Source organism: Asparagus officinalis, chromosome 7, assembly GCF_001876935.1.
Source record: "Asparagus officinalis chromosome 7, Aspof.V1, whole genome shotgun sequence".
Lineage (NCBI taxonomy): Eukaryota > Viridiplantae > Streptophyta > Magnoliopsida > Asparagales > Asparagaceae > Asparagus > Asparagus officinalis.
Genome location: NC_033800.1, coordinates 138,919,098 through 138,936,885, shown reverse-complemented (window position 1 = coordinate 138,936,885; position 17,788 = coordinate 138,919,098). Strand labels below are relative to the sequence as shown.

General features: G+C 42.9%; 1 protein-coding gene across 1 annotated transcript; it reads left to right on the top strand.

Annotated features, from left to right (window-relative positions):
- On the top strand, positions 7,778 to 13,628 carry LOC109847861 (protein FAR1-RELATED SEQUENCE 5-like). Its single transcript, XM_020417096.1, has 4 exons — positions 7,778 to 7,840; positions 7,937 to 10,071; positions 12,049 to 12,161; positions 13,516 to 13,628. The coding sequence occupies exons 1-4, from the start codon at positions 7,781 to 7,783 to the stop codon at positions 13,626 to 13,628; spliced, it is 2,421 nt and encodes an 806-aa protein (XP_020272685.1). The 5' UTR covers positions 7,778 to 7,780.

Here is a 17,788-nt window from a genome sequence, read left to right as displayed (position 1 = left end):
AACACCGATGATGGAAGTTACAATCTAACGACTTTCAGAAGGTTACAATTTGAAGACTTTCACGTAGATCGCTAAAGGTTACAATCTGACGACCTTCACGACAACTGATGGAAGCTCTAATCAAACAGCCTTCATAATCAACATCGGGAGTTACAATCTGACGACTCTCACATATCAGAGAGCTAAAGCAAAGATTACAAAATGACGATCTTTGCAACGCTTCGACAGAAAGAGACTATAAATCGACGGTCTCTTCAAATCAAGCTGCGGAAGTCCTCCCCGCACACCAGCATCAAGACGCATCGCGTTCATAGCCACGAACGCAGCTCAAATGCAGCTCTAAAAGTTGCAAACGCAGCTCCAAAAGCTGCAAACGCAGCTCAGATTTGGCCGCCAACGCAGCTTCCAAATCGCTGTAAACGCAGCCTTCAAACGCTGTAAACGCAGGTCACATCCAGCTCCAAACGCAGCTCAGATTCGGCCGCCAACGCAGCTTCCAAATCGCTGTAAACGCAGCCTTCAAACGTTATAAACGCAGGTCACATCCAGCTCCAAATGCAACTCAGATCCGCTGCTAAACGCAGCTCTTAAATCATACAAACGCAGCTTCCAAATTGCTGGAAACGCAGCTCAGATCCGCTGCCAAACGCAGCTCTTAAATCGTTGCAAATGAGCTTCCAAACGCTGCGTCCGAGCTTCCAGATGCTGCGTTCAAGCTTTTAGGCATTGCGTTTGGACACAGAATTCATGCCAGAACATGGGCCTGCGTTTGACTCGTTCAAACACGAGCTGAACGGTTTCAAAACCGTTTCCCACGATCTGAGGGGATCACAACTCCACTCAGGAGTGATTTAAGGGGCGGTTACATCCCATTAGCCCCACTTAGGAGCGAATTAAGGAGGTGGTTACACCCCTTAATCCCCTATAAATAACTGAAAATCAATTCAGTTCAGGTCGGTCTGTTGGAACTTCTTGGCTCGTCAACAGGATCCTTAGAGCATTTCTGGAGCTTTGGAGATTGGCAACAAGATCTTCTTTATCCTTGGCTTATAACCGATTTCGGTTAAATCAACTCTTTCATAGAGTTTTAAACTCGTTCAGAGTTCTCCACAACATCAAATCGTGAGGAGAAGACCACGTTCCAGTGAATCAAGACGTCGGATTGTCAACGGAGAGCAAATTCGACGCAAGCATTCGAAGGAGGCACTCCATCGCCACCGTGAAGAACCCAGAATTAAACAAAGGGGAGAATCCAGATCATTCTCTTCTCTTTTGTAATCAGGAAATCCAATTGTAACTGAGATCAAAGGAATACAAATCAATTTTCATTCGTTTCTTTTACTGCAAATTTTCCCACAAACAAAAGATGGTGACTCCGCTGGGGACAAGCTTCTGTGACGAAGAAGTGGTGGCGCAATTCGATGTTCATCTCACTGGAACAACCGTCGAAACTCTCGTGGTAGAGTTTGATCAAGCCAAGTTTGAGGAGGCCCTCTCCTCCGGATCCCTTAGCCCCAAGGCTATGCGCAAGATCCACAAAGTCTCCAAAGAGACTAAAGCTCCAACTGCTCCAATTGCAGCCGAACCGCCTAAGGAAGACTGCTCGGACAGCCCCTCCCCCGATGGAGTGGGCTCAGCTTCAGCCAAACCCGCGCCAAGACGAAGGGTATCGGGTCGAAAGATATCCATTGAGGCGACAAACTTGATCAACACAGATGGTGGCGTCGCTGCAAAGGCCTTGAAGCAGGCTAAGAAGAACGCCGCTCGACGGAGGAGGAGATCCTTACGACGAGCACATCTCCGAGAATGCCGATCCTCAAGTCAACATGAGCTTCGTGTTTGTGAGCCTAAACGCGACCCTATGCCCTGCGTTTCTGTTTCAGAATGCAAGTCTCGCGTCTATGAGCCCAAACATAGGCTCTGTGTGAAGAAGACTGAACGCAACCCTCAGGGGCGCATTCCACAAAATGAACGCAACCCTCAGGGGTGCGTTCCACAAAATAAACGCAACTCTCAAATATGCGTTTCCCCGCCGGGGGGTATTCCATCCCCCCCGGACCCCCTGGCCAGGGGCGCGCCGCCCCCTAGACCCCCGGCTCGCTGACCGGGCAGTGAGACCCCCGAATACTCTGCGTAGCGCGACTAGATTGAGGGGCGGATGTCAAAAGTCCATGGATTCAAGGCATCTCAACCAGATCCATGTTCACCAAGAGCCAGTCCTGTCCAATCATGGACTGGGGGTTCCAATTCAAACCTCACGATCAGTGAGCAATTCTCCTCGAATCTTCACAATAGATTTGAGTGAGTTCATATCGAGAGAAAGACCGATGCAACAAATCATTCGTTCATTCCAATGTGAACGGCTGATTCCTACGGTCCTCTCAGGATGTCAATGCTGCTCATATGCGGCCAAACTGTTGGTGTTCGACCAATTTACGAATGTTGCTTTGCCCAACCAACGACGACGTTCTCACAGGAAGAAGTCTCTAAAAACCGAATATCCTGGGGTCACTATCAATGTGATAGGTAGAGGAAAAGCCTCAGGTCCTAGTTCAGATGACTCTGAGATGAGTCGTTCACCGACCGTCAGAGAAATCGCTAACGAGTTTGAAGGAATCTACCAACGCACTCGGACACGAACAGGAGCCATTCTTCCTATCAACTATCGGAGGTTAGGCAAAGGAACTAATTCCGATGGTGAACACTCAGCCATCGCGGAGTCCCAATCATCAAGCTCTTTTGTTGAATATGAGAGCTCCGCTTATATGACGGGAAACCACGAAGACCTGGTAAAGAGAATTGCTGAGCAGGAGGCCATGCTCAAATCTCAGCAGGAGGCCATCAATGAACTCATGGCCCTATTAACTCAACTCGTCGCAGATAAGGCCAAATCTCAGAAGGCAGATTCACCATCTAGGCAAGAATCTTCCCGGAGGAGAGAAACGTCATCATCCCGACCTCATACAAGCAAAGGGAAGGGAAAAATGGTTGATGACACGGCTTCTGACCAAGAAGCCCACAACCTAGAATCTTCCTCTGATGAAGGAAGAGAGACGGAGAACGAGCAGAATCTCCAGTCTGTCAAAATGGAAGAATTGGAAGCCCGCCTTAATGCCATTGCTAACAGAAGCGAGCTCCAAGACGAGGGAGTTGTCAGGCCCTATCCTGCCAAATGGGATGCAGCCCCTTATCCTCCAAAATTTGAGGTCCCGACGCTACAAACTTTTGATGGCACGGGATCACCGAACCAACATATCTATCATTTCAAGTCACAGACTGGGAATGTGATATCAAACGACGCCATACTGGCTCGATTATTCATTGGCACCCTCAAGGGAGTTGCCTTTGAATTGTTCAGAAAATTGCCTGCCGGATGTATCCAAAAGTGGGCAGATCTAGAGAGACTCTTCCTGTCAAGATTCTTTGAAGAGGATACAGAAGTCTCCATCCATACCCTTCTTGCCACTAAGCAGAAGAAGAGGGAGTCCGTCAAAGCCTTCGTCAAAAGGTTTCGAAACGAGACCTGTCGGCACAATTTGCAAACCGACCTCCTAGCCCGAATCGGAGTTGCAGAATGTCGTTCTTGGAGACAACTAATCTCTCAAGGCGAACAGGCTCAAAAGATTATTGCCAGGATAAAAGCTGAAGAATAAAGTAGGCAGGATTCTCCCGAGCAATCGGACCAAGCCCAATCTTCTCCTGAGCAATCGGACCAAGCCCAATCTCCTCAGTCAGAAGGGGAAGATACTACGACCACTGAAGCTAATCCCCTTCAGTAGGACGCCGGGTCTCCAATAACTATCACGTTAACAATTACCTCTGATAGTCAAACTCATTAGATAGTGGCCTACTCCTTTTTCCCCTGCATTTGTTCAAGACTGGGGGTTGGTTTATTGGTAGATTCATTGGATTATGAGTAATAAATTTTCTGAGTTGTTATGTTTAATAGAATACCTCTGTCAACCACAAAATCCATCAAAACTATCACGTTAACAGTTACCTCTGATAGTCTAGTTTCTTCAAATTCCCCCACCAATCCTCTTCAAGTAGGATGGCGGGACCACCAAAACTATCACGTTAACCATCACCTCTGATAGTCCTATTTCCTCCAAATTCCCCCACCAATCCTCTTCAAGTAGGATGGCGGGTCCACCAAAACTATCACGTTAACCGTCACCTCTGATAGTCCATTTTCTATAAATTCCCCACCAATCCTCTTCAATAGGATGACGGGTCCACCAAAACTATCACGTTAATAATTACCTCTGATAGTTCATTTCCTTCAAATTCCCCCACCAATCCTCTTCAATAGGATGGCGGGTCCATCAAAACTATCATGTTTATGATCACCTCTGATAGTCCATCAACTTGCCAATCCTCCTCAAGTAGGATGGCAAGTCCACAAAAACTATCTCGTTAACGGTTACCTTTGATAGTCCATCAACTTGCTAATCTTCTTCAATAGGATGGCAGGTCCACAAAACTATCACAGTTACCTCTGATAGTCAAACTCATCAGATAATGGCCTACCAGGTGATGTGCCTCTATTCCGACTTCATGGATAGTGCCCCACTAGGTGATGTGCCTTGTCTATCTCTTTTTATTCTCCTGCTAAGTCTTAATCATGACTGGGGGTTAGTTATTTGAAATCCACTGGATTAAGAGTAACGAATCTTTTACATCGTCGAGTTAATATTATACTTCTGACGATCATCACCCCCACGGAGTATGAATTCAGTTTGCATCACTCTCAACTTGTCACGTTAACAATACACCTCTGACAATCAACTTATCAATCCTCTTCAATAGGTAGGATGATAGGTCCTCGAAATTGTTCAAATCGCAATCTTCCCCAGCAAGACACTAAGTCTTTAAAATCTTAGTATCAAAATTCATCGCTCCTGATGATAAACTCACTTAGCAATTCTCCCCAGCGAGACGCTAGTCCCCAAAATCTTGTTTAAATCACAAGTACACAAATCTTGTCACGTTAACATCATACCTCTGACAACCCACTTATCAATCCTCTTCAATAGGATGATAAGTCCACAAAGTTGCTCCAATCGCAACACAAATCCTGTCATGTTAACACTATACCTCTGACAACCCACTTATCAATCCTCTTCAATAGGATGATAAGTCCACAAAGTTGCTCCAATCGCAACACATTCTTGTCACGTTAACATCATACCTCTGACAACCCACTTATCAATCCTCTTCAATAGGATGATAAGTCCACAAAATTGCCCCGATCGCAATATTCTTCCTGTCACGTTAATATCACACCTCTGACAAAATTCACTTATCGACTCTCCCCAATAGAGCGATAGGTCTTCAAAATTGCCCCGATCGCAATATTCTTATTGTCACGTTAATATCACACCTCTGACAAAATCAACTTATCGACTCTCGTCAACAGAGCGATAGGTCCTCAAAGTTGCTCCGATCGCAACACTTTCCACTTATCGACTCTCGTCAACAGAGCGATAGGTCCATAAAATACTGTTAGGTTAACATCACACCTCTAACAGTCAAACCCCCCAATGAACTTGTTAATCATTTTTCAACAAGAATAGCAAGTTGTCATTATAAAATCCCCAACGGATTAAATATTTTCTGGAATTATCCTAGTGATAATAAAGAAAATTTCTGAATTTCACTCTAAGTAAAAATTCATGCCAAGTTAATATTACACCTCTGGCGCTTCCAACTTTCTTTCAGTGTTTCAAGTAACACAGGAAGAAATAACGACAAAGTCCACGTATTCAACATCGTGGCAGGTTGTTATTAATAACACCGAAATCCATCCATTAGCTTAATGGATGTGAGCCGAGACTTGAAACGAATAAGCTGAAGACAAGTCTCAAAGACTTAGTCAAAAATGCACGGAAGCCACTTTCATGTCTTAAGTCAAAACGTTGAGGTCAGACCCGCGATGCAAAAACCAAACGCTTAGGTCAGACCCGCGATGCAAAAACCAAACGCTTAGGTCAGACCCGCGATGCAAAAACCAAACGCTTAGGTCAGACCCGCGATGCAAAAACCAAACGCTTAGGTCAGACCCGCGATGCAAAAACCAAACGCCGAGGTCACACCCGTGTCTCAAGTTCAAAATGCAGGGTCCACCCCCACATTCCAGAAGCAGGATTATGGCGCATACCTTCACACAGGTCCTACGTGCAAATCCCTTCAACCAAGATGCCTTCGAAGTAAGTGCAGAGAACAAATCCTTTACCACAAGGAATCAACAGCTCCAAGATCAGAGTTGAGATCCAAAGTATTCCGAAAATTCGTCCCAGTCAACCGCGAACTTTCGAAAACTTTGGAGGGGGTTCTGTAGGCTGTCTAAAAATCATAATAGATAGCTGATCCCCATCAAACACCGATGATGGAAGTTACAATCTGACGACTTCCAGAAGGCTACAATTTGAAGACTTTCACGTAGATCGCTGAAGGTTACAATCTGACGACCTTCACGACAACCGATGAGAGCTCTAGTTTAACAGCCTTCACAATCAACATCGAGAGTTACAATCTGACGACTCTTGCATATCAAAGAGCTAAAGTAAAGATTACAAAATGACGATCTTTGCAAAACTTCGACAGAAAGAGACTACAAATCGACGGTCTCTTCAAATCAAGCTGCGGAAGTCCTCCCCGCACACCAGCATCAAGACGCATCGCGTTCATAGCCACGAACGCAGCTCAAATGCAGCTCCAAAAGCTGCAAACGCAGCTCCAAAAGCTGCAAACGCAGCTCAAATTCGGCCGCCAACGCAGCTTCCAAATCGCTGTAAACGCAGCCTTCAAACGCTGTAAACGCAGGTCACATCCAGCTCCAAACGCAGCTCAGATTCGGCCGCCAATGCAGCTTCCAAATCGCTGTAAACGCAGCCTTCAAACGCTATAAACGCAGGTCACATCCAGCTCCAAACACAGCTCAGATCCGCTGCTAAACGCAGCTCTTAAATCGTACAAACGCAGCTTCCAAATTGCTGTAAACGCAGCTCAGATCCGCTGCCAAACGCAGCTCTTAAATCGTTGCAAATGAGCTTCCAAACGCTGCGTCCGAGCTTCCAGATGCTGCGTTCAAGCTTTTAGGCATTGCGTTTGGACACAGAATTCATGCCAGAACACGGGTCTGCGTTTGACTCGTTCAAACACGAGCTGAATGGTTTTAAAACCGTTTCCCACGATCTGAGGGGATCACAACTCCACTCAGGAGTGATTTAAGGGGCGGTTACATCCCATTAGCCCCACTTAGGAGCGAATTAAGGAGGTGGTTACACCCCTTAATCCCCTATAAATAACAACAAACTCAACAGAATTAAGGATCGGATTTTTGATAATCAGATCAGGGCTGGATCTTTCGGGCGGTCGGTTGGAACTACTTGGCAGCAACGGAAGAGATCCTTGGGCAGTCATCCTTGGCTTATAACCGACTTTCGGTTAAATCAACTCTTTCATAGAGTTTTAAACTCGTTCAGAGTTCTCCACAACGTCAAATCGTGAGGAGAAGACCACGTTCCAGTGAATCAAGACGTCGGATCGTCAACGGAGAGCAAATTCGACGCAAGCATTCGAAGGAGGCACTCCATCGCCACCGTGAAGAACCCAGAATTAAACAAAGGGGAGAATCCAGATCATTCTCTTCTCTTTTGTAATCAGAAAATCCAATTGTAACTGAGATCAAAGGAATACAAATCAATTTTCATTCGTTTCTTTTACTGCAAATTTTCCCACAAACAACACTCCAACAATTCTCTCACGTGAGGCAACAATGGAAGAAGATAAAGGCCAGGACCATGATCTACTATCTACAACATGGCTTCCCCCTCAGGTGATAATATCTTATTGTTTATAGTGTACTACTAACTAATGACATATACCAAAATAGTTGTCTTTTAGCATGAGTTTTGTTTCTCTATTTTTATAGGCATCCGAGCATGAGGAGAATGGTGATGAGCTTATGGGCGTTGAAAATGGTGAAGATAATTTAAACAGCGTTGATCCATATATCGGAATGGAGTTCTCTACTCATGAGGAAGCTTATAATTTCTACAATGCATACGCCAGACTTAAGGGATTTGGTGTTCGCAAGGGTCACACAGCTTGGTCGAGAAAGAAAGATGCAATCCTATCTAGAATATTTGTATGTGACAAAGAAGGCTTTAAATCTTTAAAAGATAAAAGAGAAGATGGTCGGAATGTAATTCGAAAGTTCGATACAAGATGTGGATGCAACGCAAGGATGGTTATTGGACTTGATAGAAGCACTGAAAAATGGGTGGTCCGAAAGTTAAACAGTAAGCATAATGGTCATCCATTAACCACCCCAACTCGGGTAAAGAAGCACTACTCACATCGGACACTTCATCGAGCTCAATCGACAAAAAGGTTGATAGATACTCTTGACAATCAAGGTTTACGGCCTTCTGTCATTTGTAAGGTTGTAGACGTTGCTCATGGCAATGAACAAGGCTCTCTCACTCAACAAAAATGCCAAGCACAACTTAGACTTAAACGAAGAAACAGCGTCGGCCATGAGTGCATGAACATAGTTCGTCAATTTCAAGAGAAAAAGGTATCTGATCCTCAATTTTACTTTGCACTTGATTTAGAAAATGATGGGACGATGAGAAGTGTTTTTTGGATGGATGGTAGGGCGAGGACTTCTTACTTGCAATTTGGAGATGTTGTTTGCTTTGATGTTACATATAGAACGAACAATTTAAAATTGCCGTTTGCACCATTTACGGGCGTTAACCATCATCGACAGTCTACTCTATTTGGGTGTGCGTTACTGGCCGATGAAACGGAGGAGACGTTTATATGGTTATTTAGCCAATGGTTAAAATGTATGTCGGGTATAGCACCAGTAACAATCATCACTGATCAAGATAAAGCTATGTGTGGTGCTATTCACAAAGTTTTTCCTAAAACTCGCCATCGCTTTTGTTCTTGGCACCTTCGTAGGAATGCCTTACAAAATCTTCAATCAATGCATAATGATTATGGTGAGGATGTTGGTGTAAAGTATAACAAATGGTATTGGAGTAAATCGGAAGAAAAATTTGAAAAGCGTTGGGAAGAAATGAGGGACAAATATGGTGCAGATAAAAGGAGTTGGTTAGTAAATTTATACAATCATCGAGATCATTGGGCTCCAGTGTATCTTAAAGACACTTTTACTGCAGGAATGACATCTACTCAGCGGAGTGAGGGAATTAATGCTTTTTTTGATCATTTTGTGAATGTAAATACCGAGTTACATGATTTTGTTAAGCAGTATGATAATGCTGTCAGAGCTCGCCGAGCCGCTGAACTTGAGCAAGATTTTAAGTCCACAAACTCAGTTCCTACATTGATAATTGAACATCCCATTGAAAAACAAGCTCGGGAGAATTATACGAAGAATCTGTTTACTATCTTTCAGAAAGAACTCAAGGATAGTTACTCCATGCTTCATGAAAAGTTGTCGAAGGACGGCGCAAGTGCTACTTATGCCGTTTGGAATATAGATAGCGAGGCTGAAAGCAAGAAGATAGTAAAGCATCATGTTGTTTTCGATACATCCAAAGAAAAAAGAATTAAGTGCTCTTGTGCGAGATTTGAGATGGAAGGTATATTATGCAAACATAGCTTGCACATTTTAGTAAAGAAGCAAGTATTAGAAATTCCATCAAGATATATCATGCAACGATGGACAATTAAAGCAAGACATGTTGGTTGCGGAGTTGTTAGAAATTGCATTACAAATAGTGAAGACCAACTATCTATCATTAAACATTGGGCCCTTAGGAGTAGATGTAACAAGGCACTAGAAGATACATTGACTTCAAGTACACTTCATGATAAGTTTAGTGCTTTTTTAGACTCATTTTTTGAAGAAGTTGAGAATTCCAAGATTGAGAAGGAACATAACGACAATGGAAATGAGAGCAATGCCAGCAATAAGATGCCTACTTCATCCATACCCATCTCTATAGAGGAAGCAACTCAAATCACTATTCGTGATCCAGATAAGCCTGTTGCCACGAAGGGACGACCAGCACATGCTACTAGAATTAAGTCGGGAGTGGAGATAGCACAAGAAAAGAGTATAAAAAAACAAAGATTTTGTGGGTTTTGTAAGGGAAAAGGACATTATATAACGAGTTGTCCTTTAGCTAAGGTATTATACTTAATCTTGATTTAATATTTTTTCAATGTCTTTGCATTTGTCATGATAAAGTTGCAATTTTTTTTGTAGAACAAAAATGTTGCTCGTGGAGGTCGAGAAAGTTAACGGCATCGCCAAAACAAAGTTTACGGAGGGCCAAAACAAAGCATGTGTTTCGGTTGAATGTTCACAATTTGATTTATTCACTTTTCCCTTAAGATTTATGTATGTATGGATGATAATGTGGTTGTATGGATTAATCATGTATGGATGATAATTTGAATTAATTTTTTCCCCCAGAACAATGAGGAACAAAACAGTATTAAGTGGGTACAAAACGAGCAATTAGTGGGTACTAAACTTGAATAAGTGGGTACAAAAATAAAATCATGGCATTATTAGGTACAAAGCTTGATTAAGTGGGTACAAAGCTTGATTAAGTGGGTACAATATTTGAATCCAGAGCAAAGAGGTATAAAAGGGTGCCTAAGTAGGTACAAAACGTGTATAAATGGGTACAAAACTTGAATAAGTGGGTACAAAATTTGCAGCAGAATAATGAGGTACAAAACATGGTTAAGTGGGTACAAAACTTGAATAAATGGGTACCAAACTTGATTAAGTGGGTACAAAACTTGATTAAGTGTGTACAAAAGTTTTTACAAGTAGGTACAAGGCTTGATTAATTGGGTACAAAACGTGTATAAATGGGTACAAAACTTGAAAAAGTGTGTACAAAATTTTGATTCCAGTATAATGAGGTACAAAACATGGTTAAGTGGGTACAAAACTTGAATAAATGGGTACCAAACTTGATTAAGTGGGTACCAAACTTGATTAAGTGGGTATAAAAGTTTTTACAAGTAGGTACAAGGCTTGATTAAGTGGGTACAATATTTAAGCAACGTAATAGAACTAACTCTGTATGTTCTAGAACTAACAAGAGGACAGCTAGAACTAACAAGGAGTGAGCTAGGGATATCATGACATAACAGAACAAACACTTGGGCTAGAAATAACGCCAGCACGAAGTAGAACTAACAGGAGATGGGCTTGAACTAACAGGAGGGCATCTAGAACTAACTAGGAGTGAGCTAGGGATAACATGGCCATCTCGAGTACAAACACTTGTGCTAAAAATAACGTGGCACGAAGTAGAACTAACTCGAGATGTGCTTGAACTAACAGGAAGACATATAGAACTAACAATGACTGAGATAGGCCTAACATGGGCCACAGAACAAACACTTGTGCTAGAAATAACGCCAACTTGAAGTAGAACTAACTCGAGATGTTCCAGAACTAACAGTAGGACAACTAGAACTAACTCGATAGGGGATAGAACTAACAGGTGGACAACAAGAATAGAACTAACTCGAGATGTTCTAGAACTAACAGTAGGACAACTAGAACTAACTCGATAGGGGAACAAACAAGTGGACAGCTAGAACTAACACTTACTCTGCTAGGGATAACATGGCCCACCAGAACAAACACGAGATCGCATGTTAGCTCTAATCGATTTCATGTCAGTTCTAACCGTTGTGAATTCTATTACAGCTCTATGCGAGGTCAAATTTGTTAGGTCCAAACGATATCTTGTTAGTTCTAACCTATTTGTAGTCAATACTATTTAACATGGGCCACAGAACAAACACTTGTGCTAGAAATAACGCCAACTTGAAGTAGAACTAACTCGATATGTTCTAGAACTAACAGTAGGACAACTAGAACTAACTCGATTTGTCAAACTTTATTTATCATTCTCACCATTGGAATATAATACTCTTAAGCTTTTAATATAAAGCTGTTGAATTGGATTATTAACACTTTGAAATATATATCTTTGCTTGTCATGCTTTCATTGCTATCATGTTTGATTTCAGATACCTATTGCTTGTGATTCCTCTTGTTCTCACTTTGGGAGTTTCTGGCCATATGCAAAGTGCAGTTTGTGTTGCTGGTTTAATCACAGAAGTTTTTGTTACCTATATGCATGGTGGGATTTGCTGCATCATTTTCATCTCAATCTGTTCAGTTTTGTATTTGAACTCAGACTTTACACATGAGTCCCTGTATTCTTCTCAAACTTTTGCATTACATTTTCAAACAGCAGATTACAATGTTTATGACAACAAGGGAAATACTAAATATTCCTAAAACAACAATACATTTCTTCAAGTAAACAACTTGTTGGTTTGCAAGCTTTAATTCTCTTCGCAAGTGCTTGGTTTCCACATCTTTAACTTGGGAAACTGATTGAGGAGAGGGACATTCAAAATTTACCTTACGCTGGTTGTTATCATGATGCTCTTCTGCCCACCTGAAATACTGGCATTGCCTATTTGGATAGTTGGCGCAGCCCCAAAAGTATTTGCCATTGTTTACTCCTGTTTTGCAAAGCTTTAGTGGTGTCGGTATGTTACAGTAGCACGTTACCTCTGCAGCTAATTCATGAGAGTCTTGGCTTGTTTCCATGTCGCAGCTTTAATTGCCTCTATGCTCAAGTATTTTTGCCCAGCTTTCTTGCAATTTTATGAGAGAATATGTTGAGGAGGATGGAGTTGATCCCAACTATATAAGTGCAGGGGTGGGGTAAATTGTTTCCGTTGGCAAAATCTTGCTGTTAGCAAAGAACCTGGCGTGCATTGTTTTGAGTTGTGTTTTTTTGACCGTTGCATAATTTTTACAGTTGCTGGTTTCAGTGGGTAAATTGTTTCCGTTGGCAAAATCTTGCTGTTAGCAAAGAACCTGGCGTGCATTGTTTTGAGTTGTGTTTTTTTGACCGTTGCATAATTTTTACAGTTGCTGGTTTCAGTTGGTTTTTTGGGGAGGCAAGCTCACCGCTTGAACTTGCTAAGCTGGTTTCCTATATTTGAGGTTGTGCAATACGAACAGGTGAAATGCAAGAAATGTGACAAAGGACAATACATTTCTTTATTGCAAAGAGTTGAAATGAACACAATAAATGTGAAATTTGATTTCAATCCCTTGATTTCCATGTTGAGACGAACATAATACTTCAAATCTGAGAAAACACATTGAAATGCTGGGAATTTGTTTTCGTGGTACATTGCTGGTTTCTTTTTTTTGCGGAAAACAACCGAACAGGCCCTAACATGAAATCGATTTACTGCTAGTTCTAGGACAAATTCCATTTTAGGTCAAATCTGTTATTTCTAATCGATTTCATGTTAGTTCTAATTGATTTCTTGTTAGTTCAGATGAATTTCATGCTAGTTCTAACACAAACAGTCGTTAGTGATTTTTTCTTATTTGTGTTATGTTATTTGTTGATGTTTCTATCGATTTAGTTCATGATTATTTGTTTTGTTTATGTTATTTATTTGCAGCGCTTCCCAATGACAATATAGAGGATAGGATCCCAATTGACAATCCTTCCGGAGATAATGTTTTGATGGTTGACCCCATCTACCAGGTAGAACAAACAATATCTCAGCTATAAGTAACATAGGCAAAAGAACCCACATTTGCAGTAGAACTTGCGTTAGCTGGAGGTAGAACTAACAAGAGAACATATAGAACTAACACGGGAGCCGCTATAACTAACATAGGCATTGGAACCAACATTTATACTAGATCTAACGCTAGCTAGAGGTAGAACTAACACGAGAATAGCTAGAACTAATACGGGAGCCGCTAGAACTAACAATTACACAGCTAGAACTAACAATTCTGATATGGTTCAATAAAGCATTTCCGCCCTTGTCGAAAAATAAGATAGCCCGGACGAATGTTTATGAGCCACCAAAAAGCGCCCTTGCTAAGCATGGTGAAAGAATTCGGCCCCGGAGAGTCTTGATGAAGTTCTCCATACGCGCCACCCTCGAAGGCGGGAAACTTGACAGCAATCTTGTAATTATAATCCCGTCTCAAAATTTCACGGAATTTAACTTGGTACCAACCAGCCCAGTCAGAAGTTTCTAATTGCTGAACAAGAGGGGTTGAGGTGTCATTTGATTCAGGAGTCGTCATTATTGGAGGGCAGTGCAGCACAAACCAAGATACCAAGTAAATATACGGCATCGGCACCCGAGGGGTTGGGGTTTGAATGACGGTCGTCCCGTCAGAATCCACTTTCTTGACGGCAATGAACTCAGAAGATAGTTCCCGCAAGCCACTTTGTAAACAGCACACCATGGCTGAAAGAAGGTTCAAAGGTCGTCCATAAGCCAGTAGAACAGCAGGGTATAAAACTTCTACTGTAATAGCATCCACTGGCCTTGTGGGGACCACACAACGCTTCAACCAAAGAGTTAGAAAACCAGCAAACAAAGCCATGTCGGAGATTGGAACTTCTGCCTGATAGTGGAAACTTTCAAACGTGGTAAACGCCGGGAAGACATCCTCCTCAACCTCGCAAGTATAATGAGAAGTTGCGTCATTGATACGTTCGGTGATTTCCTCAAGGGTACTGGCCGCTAAGCGAGTCACCTCAGCTTCTTTGTCCCACAGATTGTGGAAAAGATATTCCGCCCATTGTCCTTGTTTCACGCCGCTTGCTCTTTTCCCAGTAATTTGCGCACATATCTGGAAATGGCACATCAATTCCCAGTAAGTGTCGTAGATTTCGGGAGCACCATTTTTCAGGATCTCTAATTCCCTGCTTCCGGGAACAAACTCCTCATAAGGCAATTCCCCAAAAGACAGTCCAGAAATCTCAAACATTTCGTGGAGAGCGAAGCCCAGCTCACCAACTGGAGTGAAAAAGGTGCCGGTGTGAGGGTTGTAGAATTCCAGCATAGCGAAGAGTCCGCTGTAATTCGGAGGAATACCGTATCGAGTGGCTGTTATAGGAACTCTCAAATCCGAAATTCTCAAGGGTTCTTCTAGTTCCTCCAAGACGAAATTTATCATCCGGGCCCACCAGTCCGCATCACTGGAGTGAACCCAAGTAGGGGCCCTGAAATCCCGAGCAGGGAACTCTCCTTTGACAGAAATAAATGTTCTGATAAACACCTCCGCTAACTTAGCAGACTCTCCGACAGGGTGCTCTTTTTGGAATAAACCTGGCTTCAAAGCCATGAAATTATTGAAACCAGCGGGATGAGTACCCCGATGAGTGATGTGCCCCGTAGCAACACCGCCTTGGTCTTGAACAAGTTCCCAATTCATCGACCGCGGGATAGAAGCGCACTGATAATAAGAAATCGGCCACATCCGCTCCAAATTGGGAAGGAAAAGACGACGGTTGTTGACTACCTTCAGCCATTTGTAATTCCCCTCGGACATCCGCTTGGGGTCCATTTTTACAGAATCCCCGAATAGGAAGGACGGCTTCTTTAAAATCTCACGCTCTGCGGTTTCGAATTTGGCATTTGTAACCAAAGACCTGAGAGTCTCAGGAAAGGCTTGAGTGATGAGCTTCGACCGTTCTTTGTGGGTGTTCTGAAACACTGGATATTCAAAGGCGAAGCTGAAGATTGTATTCTTCTCCGCACCTCCCGCATGACCGAAGTAGTGGTTGAAAGAAAGAGGCTCTTTGGAGTAGCATACTGCAAATAGAAAAATTAGTCATAAGAAGTCTAAGGTTCAAACCTGCGTTCGGAGTCTTGAACGCAGGGTCTCAACCTGCATCCGAAATTCTAAACGCAAGGTTCAGACCTGCGTTCGGGGTCTTGAACGCAGGGTCTCAACCTGCATCCGAAATTCTAAACGCAAGGTTCAGACCTGCGTTCGGGGTCTTGAACGCAGGGTCTCAACCTGCATCCAAAATTCTAAACACAAGGTTCAGACCTGCGTCCAAAATTTTTTTTAAACGCAGGGTCTGAACCTACGTTGAAATTTCAGGAACGATGGAGCTAGCCATACGTTTAATTGGAATACGGATCGCCAATCAAGGGTCGAAAATGAGAGATCTGTCAAATCGACTTCCAATGGGTCAATCTTACCATTGGTTGAAGGAACTAGCGACGAAGGCGTGAGAACTTGATCATCCCCGGAGGCTCTAGCCAAAGGAACATCCGGAGCTTGGGCGGTCTTCGATTTGGAGGCCATTTTCTTCTTGGGTCCCATGGCAACCGTGAAGTGGAAGACGAAGATGGGCGGAATATTCAGGAACGGACCCTTTCTTCCGTTGAAGCGCTGGAGAAGATGAACAGTAGCCCTGTTTAGAAATCAAACAAGAAAGGGAAAAGTCGAATGACTTTTTGATTTGACCTCAGTGGTCCATTTATAAACAGCTGTAGCTGTCAAATCGAAACGAGATTTTAGGTAAAATCTCACCTGAAACGTGATTCTCGCGTTTTCAAATGAAGGGGAGGAGGGGTTTTTCAACTACCAAACGCACCCTCACGGTCAAACAGTCGAACGCATGATTTAGACATGCGTTCTGATGACTGCACTCACATAAATAACACCTTCAAAGGGGTTAATATTCCAAGCAATAATCAGACTGCTGAGATCATTCTACCCTAGACAAGCTGATCGAGAAGAGTCTTTCGAAGCTGTCCTCCTGACTAAGCTGGGGATGAAAGTCTGTTCATGCAAGCTGAGGTCCAAGCCATTATTGACAAAGCAAACAAGAAGGAGGGTGTCGATAAAATTTGCCTAAAGCCCTGAGAAGCTCTATTCAGTCTACGATGGAATACATTTAATCAGCAAAGTTTTGGGATCCAAAGTATTCCGAAAATTCGTCCCAGTCAACCGCGAACTTTCGAAAACTTTGGAGGGGGTTCTGTAGGCTGTCTAAAAATCACAACGGATAGCTAATTCTCCATCGAACACTGATGATGGAAGTTACAATCTGACGACTTCCAGAAGGCTACAATTCGAAGATTTTCACATGTCAAAGAGTTAAAGCAAAGATTACAAAACGACAGTCTTTAGCAATACTCTGACAGAAAGGATTACAAATCGACGATCTCTTCAAACCAAGACGTGGAAGTCCTCCCCGCGTATCATCATCAAGACACTACACCGATTCAATCACCTACGCCGCTTCAACAGCTATAAACACGAATGCAGCTTCTTATGTGAGATGATTGATCTTGATGGCTGCGACAACAACATGACTAATATTATATTAGCAACTATCAGAGGTGCTGATGAGCCGTGTAAATATTCGACACACTCAGTGGCGATCATGACCTGCAGTTGATAAAGCGTTATTGAGATGCCTCAATTGTCACAGATGGCCTGAATAAGACCTCCTTTACTGGTCATTGGTGTCATCCATATATAAAGACAGAGAAACCTGAACGCAGCTTCAACAATCAGCTCGAATACAACTTCAACAATCAGCTCGAATACAGCTTCAACAAACAGCTCCAACGCAGCTCATCATCGCTGCCCAACGCAGCTCATCATCACTGCCCAACGCAGCTCATCATCGCTGCCCAACGCAGATCATCATCGTTGCCCAACGCAGCCCATCATCGCAGCTCCAACCGACGTCGAACGCAGCTCCAACTGACGTCGAACGCAGTTCTACACTGCTGTCAAACGCACCTTCAAACATTGAAGAACGCAGCTCAATATCGCTGCAGAACGCACCCCCAGATATTGCGTTCAAATACAGAATTTAGGCCAGAACGCATGTCATAAAGGATTTTTTTTTTTGGATTGGGGAGATCGGATTTTTGATAATCAGATCAAGAGAGATTT

Bases quoted from the DNA above. Each gene is read 5' to 3' on its own strand.
- LOC109847861 (XM_020417096.1), top strand. From the start codon at position 7,781: ATGGAAGAAGATAAAGGCCAGGACCATGATCTACTATCTACAACATGG. The intron at 7,841-7,936 runs GTGATAATATCT...CTATTTTTATAG, and splicing joins CAACATGGCTTCCCCCTCAG to GCATCCGAGCATGAGGAGAA. The intron at 10,072-12,048 runs GTCGGGAGTGGA...GTTTGATTTCAG, and splicing joins GCACATGCTACTAGAATTAA to ATACCTATTGCTTGTGATTC.